Here is an 18,587-nt window from a genome sequence, read left to right as displayed (position 1 = left end):
TTCCCTGTCTATCCCTCCTGAAGAGCTTGTAGCTTTCAGCAAATATATAGGTTGGTCATAACATTCTCATAGGCTGTATTTAGCAGAGTTAAAGATCTCTATCTGTGGTTAAAATATTAAACGAAAACATCTATTAATCCAACATAATTCTTCACTGTTTTCAGAAGAATGCATAAAAAAATTACAAAGGTAAGACAGGATAATAGAGGAAGGATTTCCTTTTAAACTGTTTGTATTTCAATGTTTATCCCACATAAGCTGTAAATCATTCCTTTTGCTATAGCTTCAAACACAGTTCCTCAGGATAATTTCACATCTGCCTTTTACACAGGTGAGAGGGAATCCTACCTGAGTATGGTATTCACAGACTTGACATTTTTACCCTTTCAGTACTGCAGAATAAGCTCATTTGAAAAATTTCAATCCTGCAAAGTTACCAGTAGAGATAATATGCTGAAAAATACTGTTAAATTTTAATCTGTTTAAGCATACAGGCATTTTTTACTCCATACCTTCATTGCTTGTAGTCTTTAAAGTCTCAAAATGCTAAGACTCAAAAAAATTAAAGGAGTGGGTTTGGGTTTCCTTGACAGATTCTGACTGACTTTTTAGAAGTATCTGTAGAACAGTGTGAATTGTGGAATACCTAGCTTTAGTTATGGAAGTATTCCAACTCGAAGGAAGAGAGGGAGCGCCCATATAGGCAGTCCACATAAAAAGACTTACAAGATTACAAGTAAATAATCACAACTTCTTACTATGGAGACAATCTTTTTATCTCCACTGGCTTGATTAACTTCCCTATGAGATGAGTAAATCTGGACACAGACTTGGTTATCCATGACCATAATGTTTTCTTACAAAAAAAAATTTGAAGGTTCAGTGAATGTGTAAATACACCTCAGTTTCGCAGTTACTAAAAATGTTAAGTGATGTTAATATAGTTAAGAAATCATTCTTAAGCCCTAACAGAATGTGCCTAAACTTATAGTAAGCATGAGAGTCATTCAGAGATTTCTTTTTAATATGCGTTCATCTCAATTTGTGAATAAGCACATACTAATGCAAAATATCCTCTCTGTAGAACAAAAGTAAGCTTGAAAACAAAGCAAACAATAGCTTTATTTAAAGCAAAGGTCAGTGCTTTGCAATGTCTAATGAGCAAGTAAGTTTTGATTTCCTTGAATGAACATAAGGTTGGGAAAAGGGAACCTACTAATCTACATGACAGAAGTCAGCTATCACTGCAGGAGGAATTTAAGATGTATGCTGTCTTTGTGTAAAAGTGCAAAGGGTGAAACTGAGGCAGGCAGATCTCAAATCAAGCATGAATCAGACTACAGTTGAACAATGGTATTTTTGATAGGTGACTATAAACTCACTACATCCTTTGGAACCATTTTAACTGATTCATAGGTAAAAAAACCACAGCAAGCTGCGTGAGAAGCGAGAAGACAGGAACAACAGTATTCAACAAGATTGTATATGACAAGTATTCAACTACAGGGTGATTTAATACTAATGATGTGATGTTCTTCAACACCCACAGAACAAATTTTCTTGCTGAGGTCATGCTACTTATTACTAGATTGTTTCCAGATAACGTTTCATGTCTGGCATCCAGGAGTTCTCTTGAACAGTGTGTTGCAACTACTGTCCTAGAAACAAGATCTGCTGAGAAAAGAAATTTGTAGTCTTAGGAGAAAACTTTGGGGTAGGAAGATGCCCTGGAAGCCACTGGTGTCATACTAGAACAATCTAGATGATTAAAAGTAACTATTACTTTAATTATTAAATATTAATTTTAATAGTAATTTAAATGGGTAATGGTAAGAGCTTTGTTAAGCAATAAATACATTATAAGCCATTCGACTAAATTGAAACTATCATTATTTAGCAGTTAATACATTTTGCTCCCAAACTTCCAAAGGCGGTCAGAGCACTGCATTTGAGGAAATCTATCACTAGGCACATTCATAGTATATCAAGAAACTGAATCTGCTTTCTGGGACAGTACTATCAGAGTTCTTACTTCTATCTTCAGACAGGTTCACAGCTTAGAGATGGGACTAAAAACCAAACATCATGGCTTGGTTGCCTGCTTTCCTTAACTAAGGTAAGAAAACCTTCAAAAGCCTTGGTACTGAAATCTTTCTTCCCTGTCAAATGAGCAGGAATGTATCTCTTCCCCTTTTACTCAATGGGAAGCAAGAAAGATGTCTTTATGGACCACTCATTAGTTTCAAAAGCCAAAGAAGGATCAAGTTGAATTTTATGGCACTCATCTGAAGACGCAGATTTGAGCAAAATACCATCACCATTAAAAAAAGACTGCTGGACTTGCTCCCTTGATTCTGCTTTTATCAGTCAATCTTTGCAGCAAAGGAAAGACGGGCATCCTCCAGAAAACACACATGGATTGAAATCATGGTAATGGGTGTGGAGAGCCAAATAAGAGACTGAAAAGGATAAACCTGAACTGGCACTCATCCCCATTTGACCATGAAACAAAACCAGCACTGATGACATAGCTACAGTGAAAATATAGCTAAACCACTGCTTCAGTGCTGTGTTCACATGTATCAGCTACTGGAAAGTACATTTAAAATAGAAGACTGAACAGGCTGAAATATACTAATCGATGCACCATTACAGACGTTTTTAGACAAAAATATTAGCAGAATGTAGTAAGAGAAAAGGGATAAATATCTCTGCTGAGTTGATTTTCTACTGTCAGGTTCATAACAAGCTGTTAAGTCTCCCAACGGAGGAATTTAAAAGCAATCTATTACTTCCACTGAAGGTCGCAGACTAAACCAACTAGACTTCAACTTAGGCCACTGAGCTCATCCGAAGGAAAAGAATCATTCCAGCATGCAAACACCATGAAATAAAACATAAATTACTTAAAATTATATTATTTATCCTAACAATTACCTATAATTTAATTTCAGCTACTTATTAAGTTTCTAGCGTAGGTTAAATGAAGCAAGTATTTGCTAACAGAAAGCAAATGGTTAGGTAAGGACTGAGTTGCAAAGTTCCTTTCCTCAAATAACAGTAAAAGTAGTGAACAGAATCCACAGAGATACTGGAAGATGGGGGGGAAAAATACTATTATAGTATGAAAGTACGCTGAAACTGATGTTCTCTTGACACAAAGCTCTCTGAAATTACTGCATAACATCTCTGGCAGCTCCTCTCACTCTTACGCCCTGAGGAGCTGGCCAAAACTAACCTCAACTTTTTTCACCCCTGACATTTAAAAGTGAGCCTTTGTTCCAACTATGAATGTTTTTGTACATTAAAAGAACAGTAATCAGTATAACATTCTACCCTCTTCCTTAGGCTTTAACATTTTTGTAAAAGAGGTGAGGCAAACAGGATTGGCACGCATATATATATATTCTGTATCTGTGACATACTGTTAGAGTTGCAAAAATGTTAATGACTGGGACAAAATGGTGAGATTATTTTTGTCTGGCACCATACTTCAGAATTATACAATGGCATGAAAACTCACTGATGTCTGGGAAATGCCAGTGCAGCTGGCATGCTATCCAAGTTCTGATACCTAAAACATAATGTAGTCTGGTGACATGTATGCAATTTGAGATCCCTATTTGATAAATACACATAACCTGAATCCTTCCGAGAAATAATGTGACTGTATTGTAGACGATAATGTGGGCTCTGGAGCTTTGTATGCTATGATGATGCAACTAAGCTTCAAGAAACATACACAAGTAAGCTTCCCAAGGGTACCAAAAGTCTTAATCATGCCTTCACAAAATTCCTGTGGTGTTAAGATGACCATGTTTCTATGGCCTAGCTGGATGGGTACACTGGTGTTATCCACTCTTGTACAGAATACATGTAAACTCAGACTAATTTTTCCTGAAGCTGTGGACCTCAAGTGTATATTTATGTATAGTTTTAAATAAGCTTGCAGCTGGTTTATGAAATCTACCAGACTGGCATAATTCCTGTGGAATACGGAAAAAGGTCACTAACCTCGGAATAAAAAAGATTAAAGAGTAAACCCTGATCCTAGTAATGACCAAAAATGTTCCAACCTTGAATCTGAAGTAATAGAAGAGATGAAACAAAAAGAGCACCTTGAAAGCTGATAGCCCATCTTGTGGCTCCAATGACAAAATGATGACAAATGGTTTTACCATTAACACAAATGGATAGACCTCTTGACACAAAGTGAGTCAAAATGAGCTGATACTCCCTGTTTGTCTTTGGAGTAGGAATGAAATGCCTAATCCCCGATTACGAAGGTTACATTTTCCACTCTTCTGTAAGATGTTGCTTCAACAGTACCCTGTCATGAAGGCATGGATGGGAAAAGTAATGCAAGAGTACAAATTCACTGAAACTATCTGTAATATTCACTTCTCACTTTCTTGCTTTCGTTAGATCTGGGGATTCCAAGTGAGGTTTCCTGGAAGAAAGTCTGTCACTAGAAGTTGTGTAGGGGTCATTTGGTGTAGTAACCTATGCTTCTTCCTTTGTACTTCACACAATCAAGTTGTGCAGTGCAAAAAACTGACATCTGCTTCTTCCTTCACACTGGAATGCATAAGCTCACTGAAAACACAGAGGAGCTCCAAATTCTCAATGAGCAAAGTGTTTCATTAGCCTTTGAACTGAAGCAGTACTGATCTTTAAATGAAGTAATTTTTACAGCTTGAACTCCAACCCTGATATTTATCTTCATCAGCCACAGCCTTAAGGGCATGGATGTGTCCAAACAACCAAAAACATGTGTGGGCACACTGCATACAAAGTGGCATGATACACAAAGGTTTTGGCTATCAGCTGCCTCTCACCATATAGATTTTACTTCTTCCCACTGCTCTGTGTGAGTCTTTTTATAAACAGACAACCTGTTTTATTAAAGTTAGCCTTGTCTTGACAGAAGTAAATGGTGAGTGTCAACACACATTTAGAGAATGACAGAGAAGTAGATCTTGCCAACCAAATCCTGGTTTACTGTCCTTTTCCTTTTTTCTGCCTTTTTTTTTTTTTTTTTAACTAGACTTATTTTAAGTGATCCTTGTTGCTTTAGTCTTTCCCGGAGAGTAGCCATGAGATGCTGACTAGTGCAAAGCAAGCCATAGAAAGAATCATAGCATCTCTAAAGTGCCCAAAAAGGATGCTGCAGTTCTATTACCAAAAAATTCCTTGTTAAATGTTATTCCCAGCCTACCAGGCAAAAAAGAGTACATAACGTTTAACACACGATTTGGCTTTCTGGCCACAGTTTCCATGAGGAACTGAAGAATCATTCATGCATTTTTTTCAGGCTTTGAAATGCCCTGAAGCCATCATCTGGACAACCTTGTGATCTAGCAAGCTTTGTCAGACAACTAAATCACTCCTCCACCTCTGCCTGATGATTCTTCTTTTCCTTGTGAAAAAAAGATCTAACAGAAGAAGGCAACAATCAGAACAGTAGAAGATATTGCATATGAATGCATATCCTGAGCTGGCCAGGACTGATGAACATATAATAATGAAGTCACAGGTAGACAGAGAAAGAAATAACTGAGGAATGCTACTCTTCAGTCCTCTACCATTTCCCACTGAAATGGTGGTGTCAGGACTCTCTCAGATCCTTGATGTGAAACTCCCGAACAGAAATGGAGAGGGAGTGCATGAAATGCTGTGTGCCAGTAAGATACACAGCAGTAAGACTATTAATTTTAATTTGCCATTAACTTCTTGTACATAGATAGAAAACAGATAATACCAATGCCTCAACTGTTGCATTTGACATCATGTTTTCAGTAACTGAATGCCTTACCAGCACTGTCAATGTTGTATGAACTTGCAAGGGAAACTTGGATCCTGGACCTGTTGTACTAGATATACTATGAAGCCAAAAGCAATGACACTGATCTAAAATCTGAAAATGTGGATACCAAAACCAAGTCAGTCAATGGGCTTAAGCAGTACTGCAGACTCTCTTGTTGTAATTTCTATTAGCAAAAATACCCATCTTAGACTAGGAGGTACTTTCTTCATATGCAGCTTAAGTAATTTTCCTTAATATATGAGGGAAATCTAGGTTTCATTTCTGGAACATGAGGAAGATCATTTCTTACAGGGAAGAGAACCTACATAAGAACCTCAGACAGGCCTGAACTGTACAGAGCCATTAGCATTCATTGCTTACTATAACAAAAGGCACACACAGTTACAAGGAGTAGTAGTGCAATATAGTAGTTATTTCACATCTGATTCACATCTTTCAGCCTGGACAACTAAAATTTGAATCTGTAAAAATACTTCGCAAAAAAATTAAAACTTAAGAAATGAAAGTTATAGAAAAGAATATCCAGGAAAAAATAGAGCACTGGCTTTTTTTCCAACTTAATTTCTAATCACTTCAGCTCTAAAGGTATACTCCTATAGAGCGAGAAAATTATTGCAGCAAGTTGAAAGAAAGCCTAGGATTGTGTATCTTACAGAAAAAAATAAAAGTCTAGACTTTGCCTCCTTTTGGTCAGATGCTGTCTTTTCAGGCAATATGATTCCCTAATCAAGGCTAACTACCTATGACTTCATACTTAAGTCTGCACATCAATACATCTTTAAAATTGAGCATAAACTTCTGTTTTCATCTAACATAGAAAGCCCTCTTAATATTCACTGCCACCTTCTAGTTTGTCATTTAATGACTTTTTAATAGGAAACTTACAAAGGAATGAAAATATGATTTCCCATCAACAATAACATTTCTCATTGTTAACAATTACTTGCAAAACACTGTGTATTGGAAAAGAGCAGAACATGCCTATAATTGTGTATTGACACTTTATTCTACCAAAGAGAAAGGCTCTGCATAAAGCTTTATATCCAGTTGCCAAGAAATAAATTCTCAATCAAATGTCAATTCAATTAAACATTACTCCTCCTTCCCTGATTTCATATGTATAAATCTTCTCTGAAAAGCAACAAGGCACAATGTGAATCTCTCACAATGTATCTTCATTATTTTTCAAACTGCAGGCATCTAGTGCATCAGAACGACTACCACTAGGTAATAGAAGATGTACTGTTACTGGCATTATCCAAAGTCATACCAGACACCATCCGTACTACTCAGGTTACTTTTGTGTGTACAACTCTCTCTTTCCCAATCACTTTACCAATCATAGTTATGACTATTAGGAAGAATACTTTAGTGTAAGACTACACTAACTACATGGTCAGAAAAAGAGCCTGCAAAGAAGAATAAAACTTTATTTAAATATTTCTGCCACTTATGTTGCTACAAAATGGCTTTTAACTCAATGCTGTTTCATGCCAAGTCAAACATGCTTTCTATTTTTACCACTACAATGCATGGTAACAAAATACTTCCAAAATAACAATACACATTTCCAAAATAGCAGCAGCCCCTTCCCCTTTTCTGTTCTAAAAGGCAGTGAGTGATTTTTGTCTTTAAAAAAAAACAGTGACAAGATTTATTTAACATGCCTCACTACCTTCATGTCCATCCAGTTGGTTATCAACTGATTCTTAGCGTGTTTCACTTGGAAAAGTGCTGTAATAAATATTAACCCTTTTATGGGGCCACAGCCCAGTAAAATTCAGCAAAACATAACCATCTCTTCTAAAAATGCCATTTCCAATTACTAGAAACTGAAAAATTATTGGGGATGAGCTGTTCATTCAAACTAGAAAAAGAATTTAAATAAAGCCTATTTTTTATCTCCACCTCTGTCAGGTTTTCATGATATGGCTTCCCTGGCACAGCCTGACTTCAAAGAAAAACATCAGCAATGTATTCAGTAGAATAAACTGAAAAGTGAAACCAAAAATAACAACAAAAAAATTCACATAAATAAATAAATAAGAGAGCAGCCAGGACAAACATAAAGCATAGGTGCTGAGAGGGAGAAGAAAAGACAACTCAGAAAGAGACAGACAATTCAGAAATACATGTTATGTCTCTAATGAATTTGCATTATATGAATGAATGCTAATACTAGAATAGATTACTTACACAGAAGAATCATGCTACTTTTATGTTGTGTTTATGCTTACCTCACCTGTTTTCATCATGATTTTATATATTTTTTTTAATTACCCAAATTTACCAGATTCCATGGTCATCTGAAGTAATCCATCAAGAGCACTGGAAAGCAGACCTCTACTGGATACTTTTAAGTGACTTAATATGACAGGCATGCATTGGTATTCCAAAAATAAGGCTTTCCCTTCATCTGTCTTCAAGTCTACGCATAGGGAATCAAACGCCTGAGCCAGGTAATCCACTGAAAGATATCAGAATACAGGCAATAAAACTTCTATAACCATAGTTCCATTAAGCAATATGTGAACAACTATCCTGTGAGTTACTGTTGCAGATATATACTTAAAAGTTAAATGGCTGAAAACATTAAATTTCATTTTTATGTAAAGACATCCTCTGCCTGTTTTTATTCCTTAACAATGTGTTGTGAGTGGAGAAGACAACTAACTACAACTCATATGTTGAAGAAAAATATACTTACAAATATAAAGCCCTTCTAATATTTTTCTTAAGAGGAAAGAAATTACAAGCTTGCATAGTTTGAGACAATGTTGGTTTCAACATCTGGGAAACCTCTATTAAAGGACTCAAGGGCTGATTTCTCTGAATAAGAGCAATTATTTTCATGAGAGCAACTACTCCCATTCTTTTCTATAAAAAGCTGTAGTTTAAGTTTCAGTGCATACATTTTATATACTAATCCATTGTGCAGTGCACTAAATTATACGAAGAAGGTAGATCAAGTGAATCAATCTAATTTTCTTAATTTCTTGATGTCAAATCTTTCTGAGTATCTTGGAATAGCATTGATCATCTGGAGGGCAAAAAATTAAGTACAAGGAAACAATTTATTCCATAGCAAAAGTTTAACTCTGGTGCCATCTGCTGGATACTGGCATTTTGAAGGAAATGGGATATATGTTCAAACCAAATGTGCTACTTTATCACTAGATCATTAGTGCCATGTGGTCAGAGCAATCAAAATTTATACACAGTGATATGCGACATATGTTTAACAACAGATCATATTTTACATGTTACAGAAGCCGGCAGTAAAAAGCAAACATGAGAAGCTAAACTGATTCATTCTAATCAAGAGCGTTCATCTGCTTAGGGTAAGTCTCTACAGTAACTATTTTATGAATCGCTATTCTTTTTGTATCATTTTTATCAAACATTTCTAAACATATGAGTCTCAATTTAAGAGTAATTATCATGCTTCACCAAAATATCTTCACTGAAATAGTTCCCTCCAACAGCTGAAATGCTGTGTTTGTCCATTAATGATGCCAGGGTGGTCTTTTGCCATGTTCAAATCCTGCATTTACTGTAAATACTCACAATATAAATACTGCACAGGTCAGTTATGCATAAAGACATACTAATCTGCTTAACCATCTAATTCAGAAGGATGACTTTCATGAACAAGAACATTGTTTGTTATATACGGATTTAAAATCTTTGTCATCCCTGTTTAGTGTCAGTCAGGGTGCCAGAGATTGCAGCAATTTTGTGATGTGGATCTCTGCTAAGAAATGGCCCAGAATTCATAACCTATTTCATGCAAGAGACTTGAAAAAAATCAGTTGCCAAAGTAGGCATCTGATTCTGACATTCTGGCATGTTTTTTCAGGATTACCTTGAAAATTAACATCTCTCTAACCTGTCTCCATCTCTCTGGGTTACTAGCAGAGGGGATGTGTTACTAGTAAAGACATTTTAAAACACAAACCATGCTGAAAACAAAAGATTGCAAAAATAGAATCATGGCATAATTTAGGTTTGAATCTAGTCCAACCCTCCTGCCCAAAGTAGGACCATCTCTGAAGTTAGGTTAGATTGCTCAGTTGTAACCCCACTGAACAATTATTTGCTATTAAAATGATCTGTACTTTCAAGATGTCTTTGAAAAGGGAAAAATAAGTGGTTAGTATCACAAAGAGTTGGAAAAGGGTTATAGAGACATTCATTCTTATGCTATCCTTGTAAAACTTATTCTTGCAGAAAATCCCAGTTATGCAGCACCACAGTACTCCTGAGCTGCTGCAGGTAGGCAGTAATCAACTCTTACACTTGCTTTTAATGGTATATAGTTAGTGTTTTCTGCCTGATTTCCATAAAAAGGATCTGCAACACCTCTTGTTCCCTTTCTCCCTTGAAGAGAGAAGGCGGCAGTTAACAAACCAGTTGAAGTTTCAAACAAGTCCTATATAAATTAGAAATAGCTAAGAATTTGTTTAAATGACCAAAGTTAATCTGTGAGTTAATTTTAAAATATCTCTATATATCAGATTGATTGAAGGTTTTTCTTTTCTGGGTTCTAACAGAAAAGTGTACGCCAGTCTCTATGTCAAAAGGATAAGGAAGGAAAGCATTAAAAATCTGAGTTTGTGCCTCTTCTCAGTGTGCTCAACACTCAGAGCTCACAAGAAACAGTTCACTTTTGTCATCACTTCAAAGAAAATGTTTTAGTCTTTTCAGATCATACCAGTTTTCAAAGAAGGTCCCACTGAGGAGATTTGCCACAGCATCTTGAAAACTGCACAAGTAGAGTAACCTGTCATGATCTGAAGCAGAAGTCACTATTTTCAGAGCTGTGTTCTCTCCTGATAAAACCTTGTTTGCTTTTGCCTTGTTAACAAAGTATGTTACTATACTACATCAACATAGGAATTTTGGAAGACTTTGGATAAAAAGGCTACTTTTCATGCTAGACAGGTAGCTTTGAAGTCTAAAACATTTTTAGTTAAACAGAACATGGTACCTTTGTAAATTAGTCTATTTAACAGGGAAATCTGAACGGACAATCATATCAAGAACTGACAGTTTCACAGAGTAGCATTTTTCAATGTTGATTATGTTTATGGATAGCCATTTGCAGTGCAAGACTCGGCAGGAGAAGAGGGGAGTATCAGACAGGTAAGGGCTGGAGTATGAACTGTATACTAAACTTAGACCAAGGGAAAGCTATTTCAGGACACATATTGTATCACAATTCAATCTAAGAATTATAATCCACTACACAAGTGGCTTTCTCTAGGTGACTACAGATACATTAGAAATTCCTGTGAACATCAGATTTATCTATAAAGAAAAATGCAGCTAACTTGTAACTAACTATGTCAGAAAAGAAACACTTGACAGTGCAGCTGATGAGCCTTTCAGGGGACAGGTAAACAACCTACTAGCTTAAACAGGACAGTGAAATTCTAGAACCATGCAAAATCTGCTACTTAATTCAGTTTGTAAAAGAGCAATTAGATATGCCATTCTATGCAGCTAAGATCTTGGCAATCCAATCACTGCTGTAGTTTGACAGAATTACCAACATCTTTTCCCCTTCTTCAGAAATGTTGATTTGTCTGACAAGAAGTTGTCATATTAAAAGGAACACAAATTCCAACATGAAATGAATAATAGCAAGATTCATATTTGTTTCCAGTATATTTTGCTTCACAAGATAATAAAACTCAACTAAACACACTTTTCACTAATAAAGCATAATAGACTCTACAATATCACTGAAATGTTTTTTGTCCAGGCACATGACTGTAATAAAAAAATAAATATGAAAAAATCAGAACTTGCCTTGTGTCACTGTTTTAAGCACAATTAAAGTTGACAGAAACCTCAAAGGCATACAGGAACTCTTAAAGAAAGCTGCCGATTTCGGTTTACTCTCTGTAGACTGTTCAGAACATTGTGGGTTTCTCTTATTTACTACGCCTTTGAAAATATCTTCGCCAAGTCTCCTCATTGTTGATGTCATTGTTGCATGCTGCTTCAAACAATGCACGCAGTTAGTGTAAACATTAAACCACATTGAAATCCTGTGTACTACATAGAGATACATATGTTCCCCTAGTGATTAAATATTAAGTAGCAAATGGTTTGACCATATATTGGAATGCAATCTGTACAGCTGAACAGAAAGCAGTTGAACAACATTATCACGGTGCCTTATCAACACACACTTCTCAAAGAGACTAGTTAGTGAGGGCCCCTGATATGCTGACATTATTTAAGTTGCTTCTGGTTCCAGAACAAGCTCAGCTTCAGTCAACTCCATTTTGTAAGGTTGCCTGAAGTTATGTCCTGTAAAAGCATTTACAGAATCAAGGTCTAAACATGAGTCTTAAGAACACTGTACAGGTAAGAACTATTAGACTTTTCATCATAAACTATACAGAAACATTACTTCAGAATCAAATTTCACAATATGCTCATTTAACATATAGTTTCTTGTTAACACTGAAACCAACAGCATATTATTCTGTTGAATTTAAACTCAAATATTTACAGTTTCCTACCTTTTGCTTTAACAAAAGCACTGCTGACAGCACTATGCACTATACTGAGTCTTTATAGTACAGCTACTGTCTTCTTCTTTATTATACTGCTAAATATTTTCTTATAGCAGTCTAGTCAAAGCAGTAAGGAATATCTGGTTGTTAGACACTGAGCAAAGAACAGAAAAATCAAAATTTCTTACTGCTTTGCCACACATTTCCATCAATTTCAATAAATCTCATGCATAAAGTTAACCTAAAAATATTGCCTTTTCTAGTGCAAAAGTTTTGTAAATACATTTGTAAAAATATAATTTCTGAGATGCTTAGATACCACAACAGAGATCACATACTTACGAAAACTATGTTTAGATACACAATGCAAAATTTAAGCTTAACTTGAAAAAGAATTTATTCTTTTCATTTGCCACCTATGGTAAACACTATAAATTCATGCCTTGCACAGACAGCAGAGTTTCTTTTATATATACTACCTGAAAACATCCACTTTTCACATGTATTTAAAACACAAAATCCATTAATATCTTTTGTGAATTTAGTTTTAAAAAAACCATACTGCAAGTGGACTTGTTTTACCTGAATACCAGTGTCTAGCTGTCTTATAGACCAGTAAATAAATTTAATCACAGGCATGTGTAGTTTAGGATTCACAAATGGCATCCACTGGAGCTGCTCAGAAGCTATAGGCAAAAGCTGTAAAAATATACAAAAGTAAAATTACATGGTGTATCAAACTAATGTATAAGCTAACCATAAATGAAAAATGAACAAACAAAACTCCCAACTTCCACTTGGAGTTTTACAGATTAAATATGCAAATACTCACTGGGCAGACCCAGTACAGGTAACAGAATTACACACATACACAGATTTTAAATTTTACAGAGGTTTACATGTAAAAGTGGAGATACAACATGTGAGCTCAATCTCAGTAAATCCAATCCCAATACTATAAATCTTTAATATAATGAAGAAAAACAGTAAAAGATTTTCTGAACACCTCACTGACTTCCAAACCTTGGTATCCCCAGAAAGAAAACAATAGAAGTGTTACAAGTATAACAGAGTATCACCTTTCATCAGTAATAAATTGAAACTTTAATATAGGCATCAAAATATTTTCAATTAGACATGTTCATCTCCTTAGAAAAAAGGAATTATGTACAGAATTACAAATAAAACATAAGACAAATTATCGTCTGACAGAGTGACTTGAAATAAAATGCTGAAACTCTCAAGTTGAGACTGAACACCACACTCTTCCTTAAAAATGAACTGTATGCTTTACAAATGACAAAATATCTATTATATCTCACTGCCAGAATGAATTTGGACTTATTAGCAGTGATTTTAATTACTGTATCCAAAACACGTATAAAACAGGCTGACTTGTTATATTATCAGAATCATTTTAAAAAACCCATAAATCTGAAAACATATTAACACAAGCAAACAATCCAAACCCATTTACCTTCATACACCTTTCCTGGGTGCAGGTTTTTTTGGAGGTCTGGGTAACCAAAAGTTTATGACTGTCCTCTCTTTCTTCTTGTATTTTTATTTTGCTAAGGTGCTGATCTGAGATCCAATCCATAAGAAAAGTTAAGAGCTCATAAACTTGTGAATTCAATGGTAGCTGTAATACATCCACATCATCAGATATTTCAGCTTTCAAGTTAATGATTTTTCTAAGCCAAAATAGTAACAGACTGAAATATGACAGTACATTAGTTCTGAAATATTATGCATAATTTAAAGGATGATAAAATCTGATAAAATAAAGCCTGATAAAACCTGGGAGGTAAGTTACTGTATTGGGAGCCTGTAGAAAATGGTATATTCAAGGAAATATTGATCTTGAACAGGCTGTGTGCGCTCTGTTGGGCCTTGTGCCTAGGGTTTGAGAATATAATCTCAGTAATAACCTGTAATTTCTAATATCTCTGGGAAAGGTAAACTGTATGTGGATCAAGGGGTGGAAGGTGATGATCCTGACCTGGAGACTACTGTACACCAAAGAATCAAGAGATCCACATCACAGCTAATCTGAGTAGGTGCAGCCTGTGCTGTGCTGCACGGATCAATCAACTGTACAGTTTATCCTGTGCTTGGCTGGAGGATAAACTCAGCCAGCTCACTGTAACAAGAGCCTGGAGGCAGCTCCCACTTGGTACCAGTGATCGTTCCTCCTGCCTGACCTTGCCTTTCTCTAAAAGGGCAATAAGAATTTCTCCTGTGAATGTCCTTCATGAATAGAGTTGTTTCCTTGTAAGAAAATTACATAATAGCTTGAAGGACCAAAATGGAGGAGCTTCTCTCCATGTACAGGACCTGCTCAGCGTGCCCCGGGAAAAACCCATCCGGTTCCCAGCATCCGAAGGGATGTAAGATTTACTTGCTATCTATATTCCTCCTCTTACTCTGTCATATTAAAACAGCTGTTTTATTAAGCCATTAGTTGTCAGACCTTTCTTACAGAGATCTAGAAAGAACCCTGCATCGTTTCGCTCTCTCTCACACACCTCACTCCCCTCCCCACTGCAGAACAGGTACTATTTGTGATGGTTTCTGCGTTTGAAAAACTTATGTACATAATTTATTTTGTACTTAGACAAATGGTTATAAACGGCCTGAGAAAAAATTTTCACATACACAATCACTCAATTTTATAATTCTGGCCAAAAGAATTACAGGAGAAACCAAAGCTTTAATGTCCTTTGCATGTGGAAATTCTTATCTCAAGGCACTCCTTTGCTTTATTTCATACAATCCACTGTTGCTAAAATTTAATAGGGTAACTAGCATTGTTAGAAAAAGAACAAAGACTTCATGAAGCTGTCATTCTGTCCCTGTACTACACTGCAGTGAAATACTCTATGAAAGATATCCAGAGGTACCTGAAGACAGGCTGCACAAACAGTTCTCTAAAGACTTTAAAAGTTTTCCTGTATCTACCTTCAGATAATTGTTTTCCTCTTCACTCAGAAGTATAACTACTGATACTGTTTACATTTCACTTGCAACCAAAGTACACTAAAACCTATGTAAACAGAGAAATATGATGGCTATATATAGACAGCACAGTTTTAAGGCATCTGATGTAGATTAATTAAGTAGGATGGTGCAAATATCTCTTTCCCATTTCACAGTTTAGCCTCTAGCTGGAGAAAATCATTACCAGTTGGGAGATGTTGGCAAGAGTACTACCAGAGGACTTGTTACTAAATGGAACAACATGGAGACAGAAAGCATTTCATTAAGTGATATAAGAAGATATTTTAAGGAAAACAAGGTGATCGTTTTGGAACTGTGTATGAACACTGCGTTTATTCTCCTTCCCTTATTAAAGACTATTTCTAAAAAAAATAACAGTAGTACAATCACTGTTGTCTTAGAAAATTAAAATTCTTTATCTGATACTTCTGACTGACTACTTCGTAGCTGGTGTTATTCCTAAGAACAGTGCTGTACTGTAGCAGTAACCAGAATGAGTTTAAGATTTGCTCTGACAGAGCAAAAGAAACCAGTTACAGTGTAAGATGGTGACAGATCTGACAGATGATGTGACAGGAAGAGGACATAAATAAAAATATGACCACATAAATAAAAATATGAAATCCAACAGACTTATTTTTAGAAACAAGCTTAATTCTTTGTTAATTGCCTGTTTTCCCTCACTATAATCTGTACCTTTTCTCACTGTAACTAATTCACTCATCAAATTGGAAGTTATATTTTCTAATTTCTAGCAGATACACAGAGAATGTTCCACCGCCTAATGTCTTTTGAACGAGCCTTTTGCTTTGTCCAGTTCTTACCTTAGCAATTTTTGATGTTACCATCACTTTTTCTTGCTTGACAGGTTTACTTTGTTGCACCACTTGACATATGTCCTTAGACTTCTGTACCATTAAAAATTCATGCTTCCTCTACAACAAAATGTAACAATAAATTATATTTCACTTGTTACCTATAAAGGAAGAAGGTACATGTAAGAACAAACCTTACTTGTAGATTCTCTAAACGAGCTTGTACTTTTCTTGCTTGACCTTCCAGCTTCTTGTTCAACTCAGTTACATCAGTTAACTGCAAGAATCGGAAAATATTAAAGTATCTGTAAATTCAAAACTCACTTCTTGACTTGATTATCACATTGAAATAATTTGATATGGTTGCTGAGCAGCTAAACTATTAAAGTTCAAGTTTTTTCTTCTGAGTACATAAAGGGATAGAAACAAAATCATCATCCATCTCCTCAACAAATGACAGAATCACAGACTGATTGAAATTGGCAGGCACCTCTGGAGGTCACCTGGTCCAAGCCCTCAGCTCAAGCAGGGCCACCAAGAGCCGGCTGCCCAGGACTATGTCCAGACAGCTTTTAAGTATCTCCAAGGTCAGACTCCACCACCTCTCTGGGCAACCTGTTCCAGAAAAAAGAAGACAGCAGTAGTTCTTTGTTGACCTACAGCCCAACCTTTCAGTTTGCAGGGGAAGAATAAGCCCTACAATGCCACTGTAGATACACAGACACTACACATTTAATTACTTTTCATTAGGAAGTGAAATAAAATTGGAGCGCACATTTCAAGAATGGGCCAATAGCCTTGTTAATGGGGAGGGTGAAAGTTTTCTTCTCTGCAGAATGAAACAGTTACTGACCATGCTGAAAATGGTTTGCTCTGTGAGAAAAGATGAGGAACACTTTAACCTCCATTAAAATATGAGAAACATGCTCTATGCATACAACAATGAACAGCATGATTATCACAAAGCCTCCAGTTTGCACAGAAATGCAAAGATTTTATAGTGAGAGGAAATAGAGAGACAGATGGGTTGCACCAGAACCATCAACATTCCAGGAGTTAGGTCTGACCTTCTCTAAAAGAAAGAATAAGGCTCTGCTGTAGATTTTTATTGTACTCAGACTATCAGGACTGTAATTAATTCAATGAATAAACAAAGGTCAAATAGTTTAGATAGCAATTTGTGGGTCAGCATTTTAGGTCAGTCTTAACAATCACGTGAGATGAAAATTCTTACTCTCTGTTATGATGAACCACTGTTTCAGTTTAAGAACTGAGAAAATACTGCCTTAATTAACATTTGTAAAAATAACTGAAAATACTGAGCAAACATGAACTTAGAAATATACATCCTACAGCAATTCAGCACAGGGTGGATTCTATTATGTTGTAAAACACTTTCTCTCCATCTGTTCTCAGTTTGCTTCAGAGAGGACATGGATTTGTCCTTCCTAACAATTAGCTGTTGCTAGTGGGTCAGAGGAGTAAGTCTAATTTTTTTTATACGGTAAAAGATCAGAGAGGCTAAATTTCAAGTACTAGAAAAAGGTGTGCAAAGTACTTTCAGTCACTCATACAATTCTTGCTTACAGAAACAAAAAATCAGCAATTTTGCAAACTTAAACTGTTCAAACATTTTAAATTGTTTTAAACTGTAACTTGTAAAATTACTGATAATAGGAAATAACTAATTTTACCTGTTTTCTTAAAGAGTCATTCATTTCCTTCAAGGTGCCAAATGACGACTTCAGCCTCCTATTTTCTTTAGTTATTTCTCTCAAGGCTTCTGTCAGCTGTTTAACTTCTGCCTCGTGTTGCTATAGAAATATAAAATTTAAAAACGTGATTTAGAAGACACTATTTTAGAAACAATTTTAAGCTAAGTTCCATTTTAGTATTAAAATAATAGGACAAACTTACAAAGAACAAGTTTGTAATTCTGCATGGCCAAATTTGCACATTCAACAAGTAGTGAGAAAAACAACATCCACACTGCATATTAAGAAGAATCTACAAAGAAACTGAGAGCAACGTGCACAGCCTATTGCTCTTATTCCTTCTAGATTCTAACCAAAACAGATTTTATCATTACACACAGTTCTCAAACAAGTAAGATGTGGGAAATGTTGTGAACTAAAATCAAGCTTTCATTTACAGCTTATTCTTCCGTATAATTACAAAAAATTGTGATTCTGTTTTCACGGAATCACAGAATGGTTTGGGTTGGAAGGGACCTTAAAGACCATCTAGTTCCAACCCCCCTGCCATGGGCAGGGACACCTTCCACTAGACCAGGTTGCTCAAAGCCCCGTCCAACCTGGCCTTGAACACTGCCAGGGAGGGGGCATCCACAGCTTCTCTGGGCAACCTGTTCCAGTGTCTCACCACCCTCACAGTGGAGAATTTCTTACTTATGTC

At 35.9% G+C, this 18,587-nt stretch overlaps 1 protein-coding gene across 7 annotated transcripts in view; it reads right to left on the bottom strand.

The window, feature by feature from the left end:
- Window positions 1-18,587, bottom strand: part of CCDC138 (coiled-coil domain containing 138) — a 42,688-nt gene that overhangs the window by 12,198 nt on the left and 11,903 nt on the right. For 5 of the 7 annotated variants that reach the window (XM_074815187.1, XM_074815188.1, XM_074815189.1 and 2 more), the window contains 7 exons: window positions 17,867-17,986; window positions 16,372-16,449; window positions 16,182-16,292; window positions 13,835-13,999; window positions 12,940-13,056; window positions 11,642-11,831; window positions 8,118-8,294 (listed from right to left, as the gene is read on the bottom strand). In XM_074815187.1, coding sequence (XP_074671288.1) covers window positions 8,118-8,294; window positions 11,642-11,831; window positions 12,940-13,056; window positions 13,835-13,999; window positions 16,182-16,292; window positions 16,372-16,449; window positions 17,867-17,986 — 958 coding nt within the window. Of the gene's footprint in view, window positions 1-8,107; window positions 8,295-11,641; window positions 11,832-12,939; window positions 13,057-13,834; window positions 14,000-16,181; window positions 16,334-16,371; window positions 16,450-17,866; window positions 17,987-18,587 lie in introns of those variants that run through there. The other 2 variants (XR_012621989.1, XM_074815192.1) reach the window with 2 other exon arrangements.

The sequence above is a fragment of the Strix aluco genome, chromosome 2, assembly GCF_031877795.1.
Source record: "Strix aluco isolate bStrAlu1 chromosome 2, bStrAlu1.hap1, whole genome shotgun sequence".
Classification (NCBI taxonomy): Eukaryota; Metazoa; Chordata; class Aves; order Strigiformes; family Strigidae; genus Strix; species Strix aluco.
Note: the sequence above shows the minus strand (reverse complement) of the source record. Positions and strands in the feature narration are given on the sequence as shown.